The sequence below is a fragment of the Dipteris shenzhenensis genome, chromosome 10, assembly GCF_047967505.1.
Source record: "Dipteris shenzhenensis isolate YYH24624 ecotype China chromosome 10, Dip_SZ_1.0, whole genome shotgun sequence".
NCBI classification, from domain to species: domain Eukaryota; kingdom Viridiplantae; phylum Streptophyta; class Polypodiopsida; order Gleicheniales; family Dipteridaceae; genus Dipteris; species Dipteris shenzhenensis.
In genome coordinates this window covers 22,873,775-22,895,748 of record NC_141605.1, presented here as the reverse complement: position 1 = coordinate 22,895,748, position 21,974 = coordinate 22,873,775, and the positions used below count along the sequence as shown (strand labels likewise).

At 42.2% G+C, this 21,974-nt stretch overlaps 1 protein-coding gene across 2 annotated transcripts; it reads left to right on the top strand.

Annotated features, from left to right (window-relative positions):
* The first annotated feature begins 10,689 nt into the window (after nt 1-10,689).
* On the top strand, nt 10,690-14,249 carry LOC147897566 (pentatricopeptide repeat-containing protein CRR2, chloroplastic-like). 2 transcript variants are annotated; one of them, XM_087380387.1, is made up of 2 exons: nt 10,690-11,771; nt 12,117-14,249. In XM_087380387.1, the coding sequence occupies exons 1-2, from the start codon at nt 11,039-11,041 to the stop codon at nt 13,055-13,057; spliced, it is 1,674 nt and encodes a 557-aa protein (XP_087236513.1). In that variant the 5' UTR covers nt 10,690-11,038; the 3' UTR covers nt 13,058-14,249. The 2 variants fall into 2 exon arrangements, with proteins under 2 accessions (XP_087236513.1, XP_087236512.1); XM_087380386.1 differs by having other exon boundaries at nt 10,690-14,249.
* Nucleotides 14,250-21,974: the final 7,725 nt, after the last annotated feature.

The window sequence follows — 21,974 nt, the reverse complement described above, 5'->3', positions numbered from 1 at the left end:
TGGTGGATGAGGAGGTTTGAAAGATAGTGAAAGCTAATGTGGATTGACAAGCTAAGGGATTGGGGTATAAGGAATGAAGCAAAATGGGGCAGCAACATATGGTGGCTTGTGAGGTTCAGCTAGATATGGTTAAACTAGAGTTGGATAAACCTATTAGGGGAGGTGTGTACCTATGCTTCATAGGTCAAGTTCCATTGATGACTTTCTAGCATTCAAGTGTGAGTTTTCTTTGGATAGTTATGTTGGTCAGCACTTCTTGGGAAAAGTCTTCTTTCTCTTTAGATGTGGATTGGAATGATTTGGTGGGTTAATCCTTCATGTTTGCGGGTGCCTATGCTAGTCATTCCTTGGAGTCCCTACTTCTATGTTGATGAGTTTTTGTTCCAGGATTGCTCGGTATTGATTAATTTTCCTAACTTGCTGTCTTGGTTGGGGATTGTCGGTGAGTGCATTGAGAGTAGTCCTTATTATTCCACCCTTGATGAGAATTGCATTCAGAGCCAAGGAAGAATGGATACTGTGGGATAGGGGCAAGAAATCTTGGATTATGATGAGTTTAAGCTATCTAAAGGTTTGGTGCATGCCCATCTACTTTATATGCAAGAAGTGTGGACATTTTTCTCAAAACTGCCGATCAAAGGATGAAAATGGGGTGCTTGTGATGGTGTTGCCACTATCACGGATGGAGAAGTCACTAGAGCCCTTGCCTTTCTCTTAATCTCCTTCCTCCACACCCTTGTGATGTTCTACTCAATTGTGGGATTCTTCAAGTGCACCATTATGGTTTGAAATGATAGTGCCCCCTCCCACAACATAGAATAAAGCCTTCCCTCAAAGATAATCTAATGCCTTTGCTAGGATTTTTGAGCTTGCTTGTCATGTTTTGCCTCATCTCCTCCTATTAGTGACTACTCGGTCCTCCACCCTTTGAAATTTTCTCTTCCTCCTTGGCCCTGGTCATCTACTCTTGCTTTGCAGCCTTTTCTCTCATTACAATAATATCTTGCTCAAATGTTAGGATTAATGAATTCATTGTAATCCATAAAGCACTCTCCCTTAGATGCATGATGGTAATATCCTCTCAAACCACCTTTAGGATCTCTTGCACCCTATTTATAGGTGTAGGCCTCTAAAATAGATGCACCTAGTGTTTTTTATAACTCGGATAAACCTTACAACTCCTTGAATTTGAGCGTGTTGGATACTTGGTCGAGTATCCTACACTCCAAACTTACACTTTAATTCAGCCTTCATCTCATTGAGGTGGTGGTGACAGGAGGGAGGTGCTAGAGCACTAGACATGGGGGTGCCCCATGTCTCAATATTGCTAAGAAAACTGATGAAAGGGAGGGGAGGGAGGGGAGGAGAGGGGGTGGTAGTAGTGAGATTCAGACTTTCCATCCAATGGTAGAAACGATGAAGTTTTGTTTAAGAATTCATGGACTGAGCTTGAGCTTTCAACAAGAGTCATGGAATTATCTTGAGATAACTCAATCAACCAAAAGTACCTTCAAAGAATCATATATTTATACATTCCATCCAATGGTGGCAACAATGGTTTTTTGTCCAACAATTCATGGAACTAGCTTGAGCTAACTAAATCTACCAAAACTACCTTCAAAGAAACATAGATCCTATACTACCTTCAAAGAACTATAGATTTAAACATTCCATCCAATGATGGCAATGATGAACTTTTGCTCAACAATTCATGGACTCATCTTGAGCTAAGTAAATTAGCCAAAACTACCTTCAAAGCAATTGCAGACAAAAAATACTATACAAAAATAAGACAAATAATGAGATTGTGAAAATTTATAGTTTAAAATAACAAGAATAATTTAGCAAAAAACAAATAAAATATTTTAAAGAAAGAGAAGGCAAGCAAGCACATACCCAAGGGGGAAAAAAGGCTAAGATGGTCACATGGGAGCCCAAAGGAAAAATATAGAAGTAAGGCAACCATGATGTAGAAGTATCACTATACACTGACTACAAATCAGTCAAGGGAGGCACACCCACAAACGACCCTAACATACGATACAAACTTAAAAAAGTGAGCCAAGGCAAACAAGGACAAGGAAGCATAGTAGAAATTATCATGGATGACATCTATCAAAGTTACAGCTAATGTGGTCAAAAATAGCTACATCAATCACAACTTCGATAACATTCTACTACTTTCTCCTTGTTTCTAAAAATGCTATACTTTTTATTAGGAGAGTTGATACCCAACGAACAAAAAGATATAGCTAGAGATTGGGAAACAGAAAGAAATATGCATCATACAAATGTACACCATTGGATCAAAACTCTTTTGTAACGATAAAAGGCATAGTACAAATCAACCAACTAATTTACACAAAGTATAGCTCAAAAACTTCTTCTTCATGTAGGTCTTGGCTTTGTAACTAAAATTCTTTTTGCATGGGAAAGAATGTGCACAAATTTCATTACAAGGGTCAAAATTTGTACATTTTTTCAAAAAGAAGAGAGGTTACATTGAGCCATCATTAAAACTGAAACAAATAGACCATAATGAACAAATAACTTCATAGTGCTTAAGAGTGAACATGACTATCATCATATCTATAGAAGAACAATCACGTCTCACCACACATAGAATCAATATACATGCATGAAGCAAGCCTTTTGCCAAATATAGTCTATGCCTTATTCACCGAACTATGTCCAAGGCATACTAGCCCTAATAGATCCTTGAAATGAGCCTTTTGCAAAACATACTCTATGTATTATATACCGGATTATGTCCAAGACATAATGGCCCTACCAATCTTTCACACATAAACTAATATCAATCATGCATGTCTCGATATCGATTTCAAGGTCATCCATGTTGTGTGTGTGTGTGTGTGAGAGAGAGAGAGAGAGAGAGAGAGAGAGAGAGAGAGAGAGAGAGAGAGAGAGAGAGAGAGAGGGAGGGAGGGGAGGGAGGGAGGGAGGGAGGGAGAGAGAGAGAGAGAGAGAGAGAGAGAGAGAGAGAGAGAGAGAGGCAGGGAGGGAGGGAGGGGGGAGGGCGGGAGGGAGCAGGAGGGAGAGGGAGAGAGAGGGAGAGGGAGAGAGGGAGAGGGAGTGGGAGGGAGAGGGAGAGGGAGTGGGAGGGAGAGGGAGAGGGAGGGGGAGGGGGAGAGGGAGGGGGAGAGAGAGAGAGAGAGAGAGAGAGAGAGAGAGAGAGAGAGAGAGAGACAGAGAGAGAGAGAGAGAGAGAGAGAGAGTTGTATTACCATCTTTAGAAGGCCTCATGGGCCTATGCCAACAAAGTACAACAAAGTATAGACTACAAAAGTACACCATAGAAGACACTATGGGGTGAAGTAAAGGGATTGCTAAGGTCCTTCTTGAATGCTAAGCTAATAATCTCAAAAATCTGCTATGTAAAGCTAGTTCTCAAAATACATATCTAGTCACCATGGTGGCTCTTGAATGAGACTCTTGGCTAGTCCATCTAGATGACTCAATGCCAACATCGGTAGACTTGAGCTAGGCAAGGCCCATACCTGATATGTCACTTTCTAGAAGATGGCATTAAGATGAATTGGTATAATAGTGAACTCTACTTGTATGATCTGATGTGGGACTGAGGGCTTCTTCCAAATCATCCTAGATGCCATAGCCACTTGTAGACGATCAAATCTTTGCCAGTCGATTGCTAATAAGTTGCTCCCCTAGAAGGGCACTATATATGTGGCTATTAGTCTCACGTGTTGCTCTAATCAAGCTAGAGCTCCCTTCCCTTACGTGACTCATGATCTAGCTACATGAGTCATTGCAAAAACTAGCCTTATGAAGACTACCCCTAAATAGGTTCATGAATGCATGATCTCAACTAGCTCCCCTCGGTAAGAGAAGCTACATCAATGAAGCATTGCTCATGAGGTGCTGAATATTATAACCTTGGTATTGATTGTCAGATCTCTCTCGCTACAAAACACCTCTAGGGCCTTTAGGTGTCTCTATGGGCCTAGTTTCAGCAACATTTGAGCCTTTCAACCTAGTCCTAGTACCGAATACCTTAACATACTGCCCCTTCCTTTGTGCTTGTAGAATTTTTCCCCCCTTATCAATCATGAGGGGGGGCTCCTAGTTTCAATAGTTTCTTGATCAGCTTTCAGTAACTGCCCTTCAAAGTTTTGCGTATTTGACACAAATTCCTCCTCCTAAGTTGAATCATCTAAGCCCATGTTCTCTTCTTTAAGGACCTCAAAAGTGTTCTTAGTCTCTACTACCTTGCCCCATTCTTTTGCTCTAGTACCTTTGCCCAACCCTCCCTCATCTCGAAAAATTCTTGCTCTCTTTTGGTAGTCCTTTAGGCTGAACCCCCTCCTTCTTTAACCATCGAAAAGCCATGCTTCCATTGCCCTTGTCTTAAAGGCTTTTGTCTACGATCTACTGCATTTTTACATCCCATAAGAAATCCTTAATGAAACGACCTCCTAGCCTACATAAGAAGCACAAACTAGATGTTCACATGGAAAACACACAACCATCCCCATCAACAACACACATTGTGCTTGAGGGGTATGAAGCTAGGTCCACTAGGCCACACGCTTAGGGTTTCCATGTGCATTTATAAATCTTGGCTTCAAGCCCTAGGAATTGTCCTTAGGCACACAACATCTCAATTCATAGGAAAAGTGAGAGTGGTAAATTTGGAAATTCCACCAATATGGGGACCTTAGATGGAGGAGGCATATTTGAACTAAATGAAGGGTCCCACATGTGGATAGACAACAGTTGGTTCCTTATGGTTCAAGTGTTTCTCTTAACAAGCTCCAAGGTCCCTAAACAAACACTTGGGAATCCTCAACATTTGGGCTCAAAAAACATTCAAGATTGTTCAAAAGTGTGCTTGGCATTGATGGGAGAAGAAACACATAGCACACAAGAGGGGAGAGATGCTCATGAACTATCTTCTTTCATTACGGAATGCCAATCTAACTACATCTTCAACTCTTCTTCTTACATATCTCAATGCACAAGGATTGTCCCAAAGTTCCTTCACACTTATTCTTTAAAGATGCCAAGTCATACACCCCTCTATATCTACACATACAACATGTACATAGCATCTATCTATGCACCAACAATCTCCCCCTCAAGCTTAGCATGATCTTGTACATCACTTAGGCCTAGAGCCTTTCTAAAAAACAAAACTTATCTTTACCCAATGACTTGGTGAGGATATTTGCAACTTGTGCATCTGCCTTGACATATCTCATGTCAATCTCTCCACTTATCACCTTCTCTTTGATGTAGTATAGTGGACCTCTATTGTTTAGTCCTTCCATGGTAAATGGGATTTCGAGACAACATTATACTGCTTATGTTGTCACAGTATATCACAACAATTGGACCATCAATGCATACATACAAATCATCAAGAAGTAATCTTAGACAAGTTTCTTCACATGCTGCTATGGTAGCCCCTCTATACTCAGATTCCATGCTAGAAGATGCAACTGTGGGTTGTTTTTACTGCTCCAACTTATCACACCACTTCCAAGAGAGAATGCATACCCACTAGTAGATCTCCTATCAGGCAATACTACCAGCCCAGTTTGCATCTATATACCCATGCAAGCATATTCCTCCTTTCTTTGCATAGAACAAGCCAATATTGATTGTGGCTTTCACATATCAAAGTATCCTCCTTATTGCATCAAGATGGCTCTTGCAAGGCTTTTGCATATACTGACTCACCATCAATAACATAGTGACAACCTGCAAGTAATTACCATCAACAAACATCTTTGCATTTTGCTGAAGAGAGTTTTAGCCAGTTTGCATGCAGTCATACCATATTTTTGCACACATCCAAGGCATATTGCCTTTGAATCATCCCAAATACGATCAGGAGTATCAATGGCCTCAATGCCAAGAAAGTACCTAAGCTATCCTAGGTCTTTCATGTCGAATTCTCTTGCCAATTGCTTCTGTATGGCTGTAATTCCTGCATCATAGTTTCTCGTGATGATTAATCAACATATATGATTATGATCACTATTTTTGACTCCTCTTGTTGCATAAACAAGGAGTAATCGGCTTTGGACTGTTTAAAATTTAATTTCATCAAGGTTTTGCTTTGTTTCAGCCCATATAAAGCGTTTCTCAGCTTGCACACATGCATTGGAAACTTAGGGTGTACATACCCCTTTGGCTGTATCATATATACTTCCTTGTGCAATGAACTGTTTGGAAAGGCATTTTTAACATCCAAAATTCTAGCCAAACATGCTAGCCAATGCAATAACCGTCTTTATGGTAGTCATCTTTCCTATCAGGCTAGAAGTCTCATCATAATCCAAACCATATGTTTGGTCACAACCCTTTGCTACTAACCTTGCCTTGTACCTTTCAACACTCCCATCCAATGTGCATTTAACTTTATAGACCCATTTACAGCCAATAAGCTGTTTTTTCTTTTTTGTTTGACAAGAGACCATGTACTATTTTTGTCCAAGGCATCCATCTCCTCATCCATAGCATCTTTCCAATCTAAAATTTTGACACCTTCTTCAAAACATGATGGTTCAACATGTTGCATTTTACTAACCATGTATGCATAGTGCATCCTCATATTGCCATTATAATAACCTATCCATGGGATGTCTAGCCCTTTTCAATCTTCTCAAGGGTTGTGAATCTAATAGTTTCTTTCTAGCACGTGGTGGCATATATTTTGTGGCATACTTGGCATCTTGAACTTTAACAAGCTGTAAATCACTTCATCTTCACTTGCATCCTCAGTGCTCTCATCAACTTCAACTTTTTTCTTTTGCATGCTTACTCCCCCTTAGCCTTCCACTCCAAGGGCTGACACTATCAACACTTTCTTCATGTTGCAATGGACTTGACATAACGTACAACTTGCTATAATTTCGCCTTATCAACCTTAGGCATGTAGCCATCCTCAACCATAATTGCTTTGGGCTGATACCAAGATTCATGCTCACTAATCTAATCCTAACTAAGGAAGACTTGGTTTCCCAAATCTTCACTTTTGTCGGGGATGGCTTGCGTATTTCACATCCCAGCTCTCATACACTTCTCTTGTAGTGGGATCATAGCATTTATATCCTTCTTCTCTTGAATGCTCAAAATAGAGAAAGTTTAACCACTTGTGGTGGCAAAAGGAAAATTTGAGATTTGGATGCTATATGCCTCACATGAAGTGAGTGGAAATTGGTGTGTAGAGAATTCCAAAAAACACCAACACTTTGGGTGTTGTTGAATTGCTTTTGGAAGAAATAATATACATAAATCTCGTGCATCACATGGATGAAACCTCTCCGATTACACAAATTGTGGGTGAGAAACTTACCAAGGACAATTATAGTGTTTGGTCCTATCATATGGAAAATTTTCTCATGGGCGAAGGAGTATGGGGTTTGATTACTGGTGAAGATGAATGCCCCATATTGCCATGGGAGGAATTATAGAGGAGGCAAATATATAGGTCTTGGGTTGAGAAGTCCAGAAAGGTGTTGCATTGGATATCAATATGCATTTTAGAAACTCTCATTCCATATGTCAAGAAGGCCAAACTCCAAAAGAAACTTGGGATGTAATTCAAACCAATGAAGCAAGAAAAAATCATCTTAAGCAAAGACTCCATGGAATGTGGAGAGGTTATAGAAGGATTATAGATTATGTTACATAAATTAGGCAAGTGATGGAGGATTCGGCTTCCATTAAGTACAATGTGGAGGATGATGACTTAGTGTCCATCAGCCTGAATGGATTGGGGCTTCAATAAAAGTCTTTGGCCACATCTATCTCCGTGAGAGGTACTATGTTCAATTTTGAAGAGTTGGTTTCTTTATGCATGATGGAAGAAGTGAAGCTTAGACTAAAGGGTCAAGTAGTACTGGAAGAGATAATACATTCTACCATAGGTGAGGTAGAAGTGATTTTAGAAGGAGTACTAGACCCTCTGGAGTGGCATGGGAGAGCCTCATATGCTCACATGGAGAATGGTGGAGAGTGCATGTCTTATGAGTTCGATGAGTTCTTATAGAGTCAAGGCATAAAGAGATGTGTTAAATGCAAATACACTCCACAACAAAATGCTATTGCACAAAAAAAAAAAGAGTGATTGGAGATATGTCTAGAGCCAATGTCTAGAGCCATGATGGATGGAATGAATATTCCATTGACATATTGGATTGAAGCTGTGCACACTCATTGCAACAGGCTTGAGGATCTGGGTTTATAGGTAAACATCAAGATTCATTTCATTTTTCTCTCAATAAATTTGAGCCCTTCTTCCCAACTCATAACTAATGACATGGTGATGTGGAAGTCGATTTTGAGTAGTAGCAACATTGATGGCTCAGTTCCTAGGACAAGCACAAAATACACTTTGAAGGCCCCCTTGGCATGCATGGTTACTAATCTTGCAATCAAGTTGCTCAGCATCAGATATGACTACACAACAAGAAAGGGGAGATCATACTCATATAAAAGGAAGTAAGGTGGCACTATATTGGGTGAAAAGCCAAAAGTAAGGTCATTGGTGGGCTATCTTCACCTCTTAAAAATTATTGTAAATTAGTGAATGATACCATATAAAGTCATGTAAAGTATTTTAAATTAGTGAACGATGACACCATATAAACTCATGTAAAGCTACAACCTTTTACAACGTTTCCAAAGGATTGTAGAGAAACCCTTTTTTAAAAAAAACATGTTGAAATTGACAAAAGACTTGGGAAGATAGTATCCCCTTGAACCTAGAAAATTTTCAAATGTAGAGGATTGAGACCCTTTCAAATCAAACTGATCATTCACCAAATTAGAAGCACTAATTTGATAAATTCATCAAAGGCATTTATAGAGGAGCTAGTAAGACCTAGAGTTGCACGAATCCCCATCCCTAGAAGCGTCCTCCCCATCCCTAGAAGTGTCCTCCCCATTATTGAACACTGATCTCCACGAGGAAATTTTGCAGCTACATAGATCAAGGAGGTATATTTTATATCAACTATGACGATGCTCAACACTATCCAAACCCTTTATGCAGATAGTGCACCCCATAGATCCTACCTCTAGAGTGCACCCCCATAGAGCCTACCCCTTAAAATTTTAGATGCGAAAAGAGGCCTTGGAGCTTTGTTGGATTGTGAAAGGGACTCTTAGACTCAAATTTGGCCATCAACCTCTCAATGAAATTTGTTGGGGTGCCTAGAATTTGAGCCCACACATACGATACATAGGATGGTGGATTTGATCCTATGGCATAGACTACCCTATTGAGGTAGGGGGACTACTCTTCAAGATCACCTTTGTTGTGGTAGAAATGTCTAGAGTACCAACCTCATACATAGTTTCACCTTGATATTATTGAACTCAAACCCTGCAGCATTCACATCAACTACTATATATGCACACTCATTGTCCCTAAATAACTCTTTAGACCATAGATAGATATATCCTACGAGGATAGAAGAAAGACCTCTAATGTGAGTCGAGCAATGGACATTCTCTGAAAACCCCATCTAACTAAATAAATACCAGAATCCATCCCCCTCACCACAATCGAGCTCCTAGAGCAAAACACATCCAGTTTCATCTCCCTAATGATAGCTACTTAACATTTTTACTTGATCCTATCACAACATGTAAATTTCATGAAAGTAATGAAACATAAACATTCTTCCCGAACCCCTTTTTGCCATATGACTTGCTATTGAGCGAAGTCTTTGTAGGCATCTCATAGAGAACATAGAATGTAGAATTCTTAGCCTTTAGGCTTTTATGCATGGGAGTTAGCATGTTGCATGATGCATAAATCCTACATACAACAATTATCAAATGCCAGATGGTTTGCTAAAGATAAACTAAAATACCCAAAAGATAAAATATGGCTAAGCCAAAAAGATCACTCATAGCTCCAGTTTATTAAAATATGCCACACCTACTTTGATTGCAAGTTGCCTTTCACTTTTTCGTTAGGTCAGTGTTACCCTCTTGGTTGTTGTCAATGCGAGCAGCAGTTTGCAAGTCGTTTGTTAACCCGAGAAGATGCCTCGAATGCTGTTGTGCTCCAAGATATCTGGCTAAAATCAACCCTCCTATGGGCCCTTGACGTTCTTGAAAAGGCCCATGATTGATTTTAGGCTAGGTTCACACCACTTGGCACCCATCTTCCAAAAAGGTAGGTGAAGGGTTACCGTACTAAGTGGCCCAATAGGAAGGACAACTGCGGACACTGACATTGGTTTAGAACTCACACAGACTTATTTGGATATTCAGGCTCAATCATTACACCAATCAAGCTTTGGTGACAATCAAGTCCTGAATGCTGGGTGGTGTAAACCACAACAAACCAGCAGCCATTTGTGACAAGCATCTCTCTCTCTCTCTCTCTATATATATATATATATATATACATACACACACATATATATGTATACACACACATATATATATGTGTGTGTGTGTATATATATATATATATATATATATATTGTGTATATACCCATATCGCGGCCAACATTTGTTGCTCTTGGTGAGCAAGCTTGTTGGTTACGTGTCACAGACTTGTTGGTCACGGGAGTGACTCTTATTGTTGCAAGATTGACTTGACGATGACCTGGCTTGACATCTCTGCATCTCTGTGTTGGGTTTGTGGAGTTATTGACCTTGCTAGAAAATTCTTCAAGATGACCTTAAAGCTTTTCTTCTTGCATGGACCTTAGGCCTAATGCCCAAGCAATGCCCACAGTCTTGCTTTTGCAGCGCAGTCTTCTCCTACTAGCTTCTTCTATGCTTGTGGGGTGCTCCTCAGTGTATTTCGGAAATCCCAGTGACTAGATTTGTCGTCTGTCCGCCAAGCTCCCTCTTTTTTGATCCCAAGAGAAAATTACCGTCTATTAAACTCTTTGAAACAATACTAAGAAGTCTACTATCCGGGAGGCTCTGAGAGAAAACGTTAGTTGTCTTGCAGCCTAGGACCCCTGAGAGCAAAAGCTCGTGGGGTCCCACTCACTGCTTTTCCTAGGCTGCATTTCAAAGGATGCAATTGTCTCCCCAACCATACAGAGCAGCAGAGAATACTGTCTCCTTTGAAGGTTTGAGAAGATTGTGCAGGGAGGGACGACTCAATGAGGCACTTCATGCTGTAGATGTTTTGCTCAAGCGGGGAATTTCTCTTTCCACCAGCATCTTCTATTGCCTTCTACAGGGTTGCATCCATAAAAAAGACTTGGCGGCAGGCAGGAAATTGTATTCTTACATCGGGAGGAGTGAATTCGAATCAAACGTTTTCCTAGGGACCCACCTGATCCACATGTTTGCTTTGTGTGGGAGTCTGTTGGAAGCAAATCTTGTATTTAGCAAACTGGCTAGACCAAATGTATTTTCGTGGAGTGCAATTATTTCAGCAAATGCCAATGATGGACAAGATGAACAGGCTATCAAAATGTACAAGAAAATGCATCAATCATCCTTGAAACCAGATGGATATGTTTTTGTTGCTGTCCTCAAAGCATGTGCAAATGCAGCAGCTCTTACGGAAGGAAGGCTGATTCATGCCCAGTTGGTTCATGATGGCATTGAATCAGATATATTTATGGCCAATGCTCTCATCAATATGTATGTCGAATGTGAGACCCTGGACGATGCACGTGGAGTTTTTGGCAGATTGCCAAAGAGAGATGTGGTGACTTGGAACTCTATGATTGCAGGTTATGCCCAACGTGGGCATTGCCAGGAGTGTCGTCAACTTTTTCAAGAAATGCAATCTGACGGTATGGAACCAAACCTTGTGACGTGGAATGTGATGACTGCTTGTTATGTAAACTGTGGGCATGGGCAGGAGGCTCTCAGAATTTTTGAACAAATGCAGCAAGTTGGTAAAAACCCAGATTGTGTCACGTTTTCCATTGCCCTGAAAGCATGTTCCAACATAGCATCTCTTAGTTGTGGCAAGTTGATACATGACCAGCTGATTGAGAGTGGTATTGAGCTGGACATGTATGTTGGCAATGCTCTTATAGACATGTATGTCAAATGTGGAAGTTTGGAGGATGCACACAAGGAGTTCCACAAATTGCAAATGCGTGATGTAGTGACATGGAGTGCAATTATTGCAGGGTACACCCAACATGGGCATGGTCATGAAGCTCTGGAATTTTTTAAACATATGCAACGGGAGGGTATAAACCCAGATCATGTTACCTTTGTGGCCATTCTAAAGGCATGCATCAGTGGAGCAGCCCTTGAACAGGGCAGGCTGATTCATGCACACATTATTGAATGTGGTCTGGAGTCTGATATGCATGTTCAGAGCACCCTCATTGAGACATATGCCAAATGTGGGAGCCTTGACAGTGCCTGCAGAGTATTCGAGAATTTGGCAGAGCGAAATGTAGTGATATGGAGTGCAATGATCTCAGGATATGCTATACATAGCGAATATGTGCTGGCTCTGCAATGCTACCAAGGAATGATACAAAAAGGTCTGCACCTGAATGATGTGACGTTACTCTGTCTTCTCTCTGTATGTGGTCATTTGGGCTTGGTGGATGAAGGTTGTCGCCATTTCATGTCAATAAGAGAAATGCATGGCCTTACCCCTACGATTGAGCAGTACAACTGCTTAGTTGACCTTCTTGGACGTGCAGGACACTTGAGTGAAGCAGAAGATATACTTACATTTATGACTTTTCGATCCAATATTGTTGGGTGGACATCTTTGCTCAGTAACTGCCGTTTCTATGGCAATGTGCAGCTAGGAAGGCGGTGCTTTGATCACATTGTCACAATAGATCAGAGATATGCCTCTGTATATGTGTTAATGTCGAATATTTATGGCGATGCTGACATGTGGGAGGATGCAGACAAGATATATGAGCTGAGAAATAATGCAAATGTGCCAAAAGAGGCAGGAAGGGCATCTATCGAAATTGATAGTAAGATGTATGATTTCTGTGTGGCAGATGAAAGCCATCCACAAAGTGATGATATCTATGCAAAGCTCAGCATGTTAGCTTTGCATATAAGGGTGGAAGGACATGTGCCACATGGTGTTTGATGCTGTCGCCAATGCTTGATCATCATGATAAAAAATGCTGTGAGTGCATTGTGAAAACTGTTACGTTTGGTCATGCCATGATAGAATTGTCACATTCTTGTTGGGATCCAGGGGAATGGCTGCCATGCGGGCAGCAAGCATGGCTGCGACATGAGCAGCACATGAATGGCACTATGGGTGGATGCATGGAGATCCTGCAGGATCCCACATGGGGGCAGATGGGTAGAAAAGGCAAGGCAGGGTCTGAATAGCCCAGCAATTGGGTCATGCTTTGAGCTTTAAATGTGTCTAGTACCAGTCAGCATGAACCAGGGTCTGGTCGGCCGGTCATCCAGACAGGTCAGTGAGTCCAAATGTGGCCAGGTGCATGCAGCAGGGTTGGCCCTATCTGGGTCGGCCTGCAATGCTCCTGGTCAGCTAGGGTCTGCAAGGCCATACTCTATAGGCCCTTCTATTGAGCGATTGAGCAGCGTCCCAGGCTTGTCTAACAGCTCACTGAAGCTCCTAGAGAGCATGCAGGCTAAGAGATTGCAGAAGGTGCCAGAAGGTGATAAAAGACAGCACTACTGATATTCCACCGTCCACATCTAGGCAGCACTTGGCTGCTAGATATGGTTTTTCTACTTTTGGAGCATTCTTATATACATGTTTCGGCTGCTCCATATGCTGCACACTTATCAAATCTGCGCTTTTAGATCCTATTCACTTGATCTTGTGGAAAGTGACGACAGGAAGGAAGCTGAAATCCCAACCCAGCAGAAAAGGTAGCAGCACCTATACCTGCAGATCTGGTTAAGGTGGAAGAGTGGGAGGACAAGGATGCTGAGGCCTTGTCAGTGGTCATTGGGATGACAGCGGAACGGTTCCACACATCTAGTTGGTGAATATTGCAACAAGGGAAACATGGGATATCTTGAAGGACCAGTATGAGACGAATAATTAATGAGGATCCATCATGCATTGTCAATATAATAGATGCGATGATTCCCCACATCCCATTGGGGAATGTTACAAAGCATGGGACAAGACAAAGCTGCTGTCAATGGTCATTGGGATTTGGCCAATGCCTTGATTCTGCACCTCCAGTTTGCGAACACTCGGAAGCATGAAGGACCTATACTACACAAATAACTTTACGAATGAGAGAGGATGCATGATTACCTCACAAAAGTGAAGGTGTTCATGGATCAGTTGGCAGAAATCGGTCACAAGTGAACCTAGTCAGGTTGCCGTTGCTTCTGTTCATGTGTTGTTGAGAAGCTTTAGATATTTCAGAACCAGTTACTTATTTGGAAACGTCAAAGCCACTCAATTGAAGAGCTGGGGGCGATGTTGTGAAACAACCGCTAACAGGTTAGTTGTTACTAACCTAAGGCTTTTATGATCTCCTCGTCTCCATGCCCACCTGCAAGATCAGCAAGTGTCAATGTGCAAGCATAGGGACACCTTGGGTATAGGCCAGTGCGTCACCACCCAACCGTAGCTCCCTTAGGATCACGCCCTAGCTAGAGGCAATGTCCGACCATAGTCCATCTTTGAGGTAAGACTATGCATGCCATACCATAGAGCCCCATCTGCACACAGGCGTCGTTAGGGAGACATAGGCCTGGACGGGCTCTCAACCTAGTTGGATATTCTTGGAAGGCCCCACTCCCAAGAATGCTAGTGGCATAGTTGTTGGAAGGGACACAGGGTACAATAATATCTATGAACTTTTGACTTACAGTGCTCATGCCTTGGCATGAAAGGTTTAGTCATCTAAGCCTTGTTGCACTTTAAGATGCAAAAAATTGGGATGGTGGCAAACCTTTAGTATTGACGGATTTGTGAGATGTATGGGCAAGCAGCTTTGACAACCATTTTTGAAGATGCAAGTAGAGCACAGTCTCCTCTACGGCTCGTTCATGGACCTCTACGAGAAGATGATTATGGAAGCACCTGGTGGTTCTTTCTGCTTCATGATACAGATCAACAATTATATGAAAAAGATTTGGATATATTTCTTGAAGACTAAGGATGAGGCCTTTGGAAAATTCAAAGAATGGCATGCAATGGTTGAGAATGAATCAAGCAAGAACCTAAAGTTGTTGAGATAGGACCGAGGTGGAAAGTTCACATCCAATGAATTCTCAAGTTACTGCAAGGGGCATGGAATGAAGCAACAAAGCCGCCTTTCCATACACCACAATATAATCGAGTACCAAAATGCAAAAATCATATCACCTACGAAATCGCTAGTATGATAAAAGGAAAGCACCTGCCAAATATTTTTTGGGCATAAGCATGTAACACAACAGGGTACATAGCTACACCAAATTGGTGGTGGAGATGACCAGTAGAAAACCTTCAATTGCACATTTCACAAGTTTTGGAAGTGGCTGTCATGTGCATTTCTTGATGCATCAAGAACCAAGTGGGATCCAAGGAGCCAGAAATGTATCTTCTTGATATACAATCATGAGGTGAATGGTTACCACTTCTATGATCCTACAAAAACGAAGGACATTTTGAGTCGAGATGTGGTGCTTGTAGAGGAGCCTCATCAATTGGAGGAGAAGGTGTCTCCTCTAGGAAGTTAGGAAATCTCTGTCCAGAAGACAAAACAACCAGTAGTAGACCTATAGGCCCCTAAGGTGGATGGGAGGTCAACTGTGTTGGAGTAGCAAGAAAGATTCAGCAAGTGAAGCAAAAGAGAGTTTATTCAAGAGAGATAGGCCCAATATATAGGTTCTAGTTACATCTAGTAGTGACATCATTTGTGATCTCAGTAGAGCATCTAGATCCACAAATCTCTCAATCAGTTCCATGATTATCTCAATCACACACCACACACCTAGATTCACTCAATCACACCTACTGACACCTATCCAGGCACACCATGTGTTCACACACTCAACCTTAGACCTTAGGACTCTAGATCCCATGACATCAATTTGTCCTTTATTTCTCCCCACAAATTGATGACCTCAACCCTAGCAGTAGTCCATGGGAAACTTCATGGCTTGCCCACCTCTAGTGGCAACACACATGATCCACAACTTGGTACTAACTCTAGTTACATCAGCTGTAGACTCATTTGGGCATCCTCATCCCAACATGATCTCACTCTAACTTTGGTCTTTTGGTTTATAATTGGGAGATAGACAATGATTATGCATGATCCAGCAAGGTAAAGCATAAGACTAACAATCATTTGAGGGGGGACATCCCAAGGCAGAGAACCCTTATTGACCACACACACACAAATTCTAAATTGAAGATGTGGGGAAATACCCCCCTTCGATCGCATGTCTTGTCCTTTTCCTCCTTCTCTTCCAAGCTACCATAGTGTGAGGCTCATTGTCATTGGAGAGGTTCTTGGTATAGCCAATCTTGTAACTCCTTTGCTCTTTGTTCTTCTCCACACTCTTTAATGTATCTTGTCCGTATTCTGCAATACAAGATCCTTGTAGTCCTTCACCTTCTTTGAGTGTCCAAGCTTTAAGACCATTTCGTGAATTATATGGATTGAAGAGGGTCTTACCATTTGTCATGTAAGGGCAGTGTCTACTCTTGTACAAGAGGTTGTCATGATTGTATGGCAAGGTATAGTCAATCAAATACAAGCTCATTTCATACATCATGAAAGATGTTGAAACCATCATGCAAGTCATGATAGACTCTTTCTTCCTGTAAGCTCTTGTCATGGTCAATCCACACTAATCAACTAGTCAATAAGATAGTATGACTTGAAATCCACTTCAAAGTACCATAACCTCAATCCTCAACATAAATATGAAAAATGCATTCAACCTTCCAATGCTGACAGTCAAGGAATAGTTTGACTCAGTCAACACATATAGTCAAACTTAGTCAAAACTGTCAAAAAATGCTCAAGCTTCATACAGAGATCTTGGAGGCCAAAATTGAGGTGATAGAGAGCAGCTCTTTGAGGGCATTTGGTGCATAAGAAAAGTCCTATTGATAGAGAAGACCTACAACGAAGCTTGGGTAAAGAAATGCGTCAGGTCGCCATAGCCAAGAGCTTCAATCCTGAATTGGTTTTTTTGTCAGTACGCCTCAGATAGTGGACCTTTGGCCTTCAAAATTCATCAGCAGCTTCCTAAGGAGGTCGCCCAGCAGCAGCTCAGAGCATTTGAGCAATGGTGACTCCAGCAGGCTCAATTTGAAGAAATGGTGCGGAATGGAGCGAGCAGCATGGGCTGTAGACACCTTATTTCTTCATCTCCCAGCTGGAAGTGTGCTCTAACTAGGGGAAACTACAGCTAAAAGGGCAGGAGCAATGGTTCAGAGATGAAGGAGAACAAGCACTTGGAAATTTCGTGGGAAGAAGGGGAAGAAAAGCTTCAAAAACCTTCATGGTGAAGAAGATGATGACATGGCACTCAAGGAGGTCTCAAGGAGAGTGAACCAATGCTTTGATACCAAATGTTGGACTAGCAAGAAAGATTCAACGAGTGAAGCAAAAGAGAATGTTTCTTCAAGAGAGATAGGCCCAATATATAGGCTCCAGTTACATCTAGTAGTGACATCATTTGTGATCTCAATAGAGCATCTAGATCCACAAATCACTCGATCAGCTCCATGATTCTCTCAATCACACACCACACACCTAGATCCACTCGATCACACCTATTGACACCTATTCAGGCACACCATGTGTTCACACACTCACAACCTTAGACCTTAGGACTCTAGATCCCATTGCATCAATTTGTCCTTCAAACTGAAGATAAAGAAGGTGAAGACAAAAGAAGCCTATGGAACCATTAAGGTAGAGGCTATTACCTAAGTGGGTCAAGCATCTTTTGGATGGTAAGGTAACAAAGGGTCCAAGCTCACTTAGTCAGCGATGCACTTATGATTGAAATGCTGAAGGTGGATGAAGCTTGGTTAGTAATGGTTAAGAGATGCCCTAAGGCACTTGCTGACACATGCAATTTGGAGGAGTAATCCCATTGGTAATTGTGTGTATATGAGAACCTTGGATATATGAAGCATTGAACCCCTCTTCAGCTCATCCCTACTTGGGTTCTTTTGATTGCCATGGAGGTTGCAATGGCTATGGGGCGGGGTTTGGGGACCCCACACCTAAGTGCTCCCAGTGTGGACATAAACAGCAACGAACAATTAAGTTTGGGTGCTTTTCTCAACTCGGAAGTGAAGCAAAGGCTCTAAATGATCACTGTGATGTGCATGGCCACGAAAAGAGGCACTGCTCCCATTTTCATCCACAGATGCTTTCCTTCATAAAGTTGTCAATCCCTCAAGGGCAGTCTCACAGGCGGTAGAAACCGAGTAGAAGGGAGACCCTTAAGGAGAACAGTTGCAAGGTTCTATTTGTTGGTCGTGTCCCTCGCCACTAAGAGCTCTGTTTTTCAATAGTACATGGAACATGCTTTTGGGAGTGCATAGCAATCATGTGGGACATTAAGCTCCGCATCAATGGGATGTAGAGAAACGAACCTCTATTATCCCCGTAGTTAGGCTCAAGAGACGTCATCTTTGGTGCACCATGGCTTGTTGACCACCACGCAATAGTCAGTTGGCAGGACCACACCATTTCAGTGATGGATAGGTTTGGGTACTTTTTATGATACGTACGTAATCTGAAGTTAGGGGCCGGCTAGCAATAACGTAGCACCAGCCACAAATATAGGCAGTTCTTGTATAGGGGTCTTCAGCTTTGTTTTCTGTTCGAGTTTCTGTAGAAGGTATGTCATGGGTTTCCCATGGCATAGCTGTCTATCTGGCAGCTTTACAGCCCATTGCAGCCCAGAACTAGTGTGCTGTCAGCAGCAGCACTACAACAGTCCTTATGTCAGCCATATATGGCAACCTGCAGACAGACGCGGGGCAGGCAATAGCAGGTACATGCAATGGGAGTAGTGCAAGAAGACAAGTAGCAAGTCGTGGCAGTTTGCAACTATATCAGAGATGTTTGCTACAGGTCGGGGGAGTCTGCAGCTAAGTCAGAGCAATCTACTAAAGGTCGAGGCAATCTGTGGGCAGTTTACAAGCTCACAAACCCAACTGTAGCCATATTGTTCAGCCAGCTCTGGGGGGGTTGGAGGGCTATAAAAGGAGCCTCTCCCTCGTTCAACAAGATCTCTAGCATGAGCTTCATCAGCTGCAGTAGTGGCTCCACCTGTACCCTGCTTGTGTAATTGTAATACTAATAGTTTTTGGTAGTGTGAGTGATTGTAGATTTTGCACCATCTACTCGATCGACACTTGTGCACCGTATGACCATGGGTTTTGCATTTGTGGAACTAGGACTTGCCCTTTTTTGGGTTCTCTCGGATGCCCATCTCCTCTTTCATGGTAACCTGCTTCGGCACCTCTTCTAGTTCTTTGTCTTCGCTCTCCGCTTCTTGGACGAGTAGCTTCTTCTTCTTTCGAGACACTACATTCCCTTTTTTAACGCAATTGCTTGGGTGAGCAATTTATCATATGTCCATCTTGGGTATCGATCTCCTTCTTGTGCAACTACAGTCCCAGGCCACTCATCAACCAAGATTGCAAGCCATTTTTCCTTACACATTGATGAGTTGATTGGTTAGCACTCTCATCTTTGCTACAAAGTCATACACCGATTTTCCTTTCGCCTGGTGGAGGTTGCTGAGCTTCAACAATACATATTCTTTGCTAAATTCATGCTGGAACCTCTTTAGGAGCATACCCTTTCAACTCGTCCCATGTGGCAAAGTTTCCATTGGGGTATTTGTCGCAACATTCGATGGCCAACAAGGTGAACATGTAGGGAAATACATAAAGTACTCCTCCTCCCGAAAGAATTAGGAAAGTTTGAACATGAGAGTGGGGATTCTCTCTCTCTCTCTCTCTCTCTCACACACACACACACACATTCCCTTTGGAGTTTTGAAACTTCAATCTTTGGTCCTCTTGCTCCATCGCCTTCTCGGTTCGGGTTTCTTGGTGGGGTACTTGGAAGAGGAACAGCGTTTCACTCCTCTCTCCTTTTGATTATCGCATTTGAATCGATCGCCCCTCTTATCGATCATCTTCACGTCATTGGACTTGTCAATTTATTGGCTTGATCCATCTCAACCTGATCTTCTTGATTTGATAATCCTCCTTGACAAGAATAAGGATATGTTCCTTGCCAATACTTGCCCGCGAGAGGTGGGGTTTGGTGACTCCTCAAGTCAACTCTCTCTATCACTCTACTCTGCCTCTCTTTATTTAGTGTCAGTGAGAGTGGACTCGTTGGCTTTCTTACCACACCCTCGACCAAGGGTTCATCTCCTTTTGCGATTTTTTTGAGTCTCCTGGTTTCTACCTCAACTCCTTCGAGCCAATACACTCTTCTCTTTTGGTATATGAGTTGACATCTTGATTTCACATCTTTTGGCTCTATCATTCACCAAAGTCGTTCCGCTTACTCTCCACTAGCTCCTAAGTAGGATTGTGAAATGTTAATGTCAACTCCATGTTAACTCCTAATGCCACCTAGCCCTATCCTTTGTCTTGTGAGCCCTAAATTCAAGGTGGGAACAAGTTAGTGAAAAGGGGGGGAGAGAGAGAGATAAAGAGAGAGAGAGAGAGAGAGAGAGAGAGAGAGAGAGAGAGAGAGAGAGAGAATTGCAATGATTGATATTCTATTACTTGGAGCCATGATGGCTAGGTTACAACATCACGTCTGCTAAGTAGCCTTAGTTGCAAGATTCATGGACTCTAGCACCTAGGACTCTCTATCCTTTTATACTAGGCTAGCTACCTAGCAATTGCGGTGGGTACTACCCATTGCATTTACAAAGGCTTGTCTTTCTCATGTCAATGGCGAGCTAACGCCTTGACTTCAAATCAATTTAGGCTAACAAACTTCACTTGGATGAATCCTTTGTGTTGGAAGATGATGGTGTACTTCATCCGGTTGGTTGACACGAGGGTTAGTGGGTGTAATGGCATTTGCTTTGGTGGTTATGTCAGCCATTTGCCTCAAGCTCCTTTCATTATTTAGCATCACTTCCTTTCTTGTATAGTGCCATGGTCCATGGTTGTTTCACCTACCATTTGATGCACGTAGCCTTGGTGAATGATCCATCCTCGCTACCTCGTTGTTGGGCCAAATGTGGATGGTTGGATTCAAGCTACTCCTTCCTCCATCGGGTCCTTGAATTGTTGTCTCCTGGTGCTCTTCGTTGATCTCCGTTTGCTCCTCACCCATTTGCTATTTTCTCTTCAATTGGGGGATTTGATCTCATTATTCATCCTTTGATCAGCAAGCTCTCTTCATCCTTGAAAGTTTTATTCATTGGTTTTGAGATTCAACAACGATGAGTAAGCCATGGCAAGGTAGGAATGTGGGCTTTGAAATGCATTTGACATGCTTTAGAGTATGTGTTAACCGCCACTCGGTTAATAATCCTTGTATTATAAGAAGTGAGTGAAAAGGTAGGAGAGAGCATAAGGAATAGCAGTTGATAATTCCCTTAGAGGATGGGCCCAATCGGTGTACAGTGAGAGAAGAGAGGTACAAAAGAGTGTAACAGTTAGCTCTCCCTTCAAAAGGTGGATATGTATAAAAGGCCAAAAGTTTGACTTTGGTCTTCATTATGTACTTTCAAGGAATTGAATAGAAAGTCTCTTTTCTTTCATTCTCTTGCATTGAGTTTCTTTGTTCTTCCTTGTGATTGCCACTACTCCCTTGCTCTCATTCTTCTTCCTCATGCTCTCTTCCCCCTTCTTTCTTCCTCTCCCCTCTCTCCGTGGAATCACTTGCTCACGATCCGGTAGACGCTTGGGTGACACAAGCGGGTGGTTTCTGCATATGGGGCTCCCATAAGGAGTTGTTCGAGAGTAGAGGTTTCGATGGCATTCCCCGAAGATCCCCACGACACGTGAGTCACTGTCGAACTACATAGTTTTGGCGCCGTTGTTGAGGAGTTTAAGG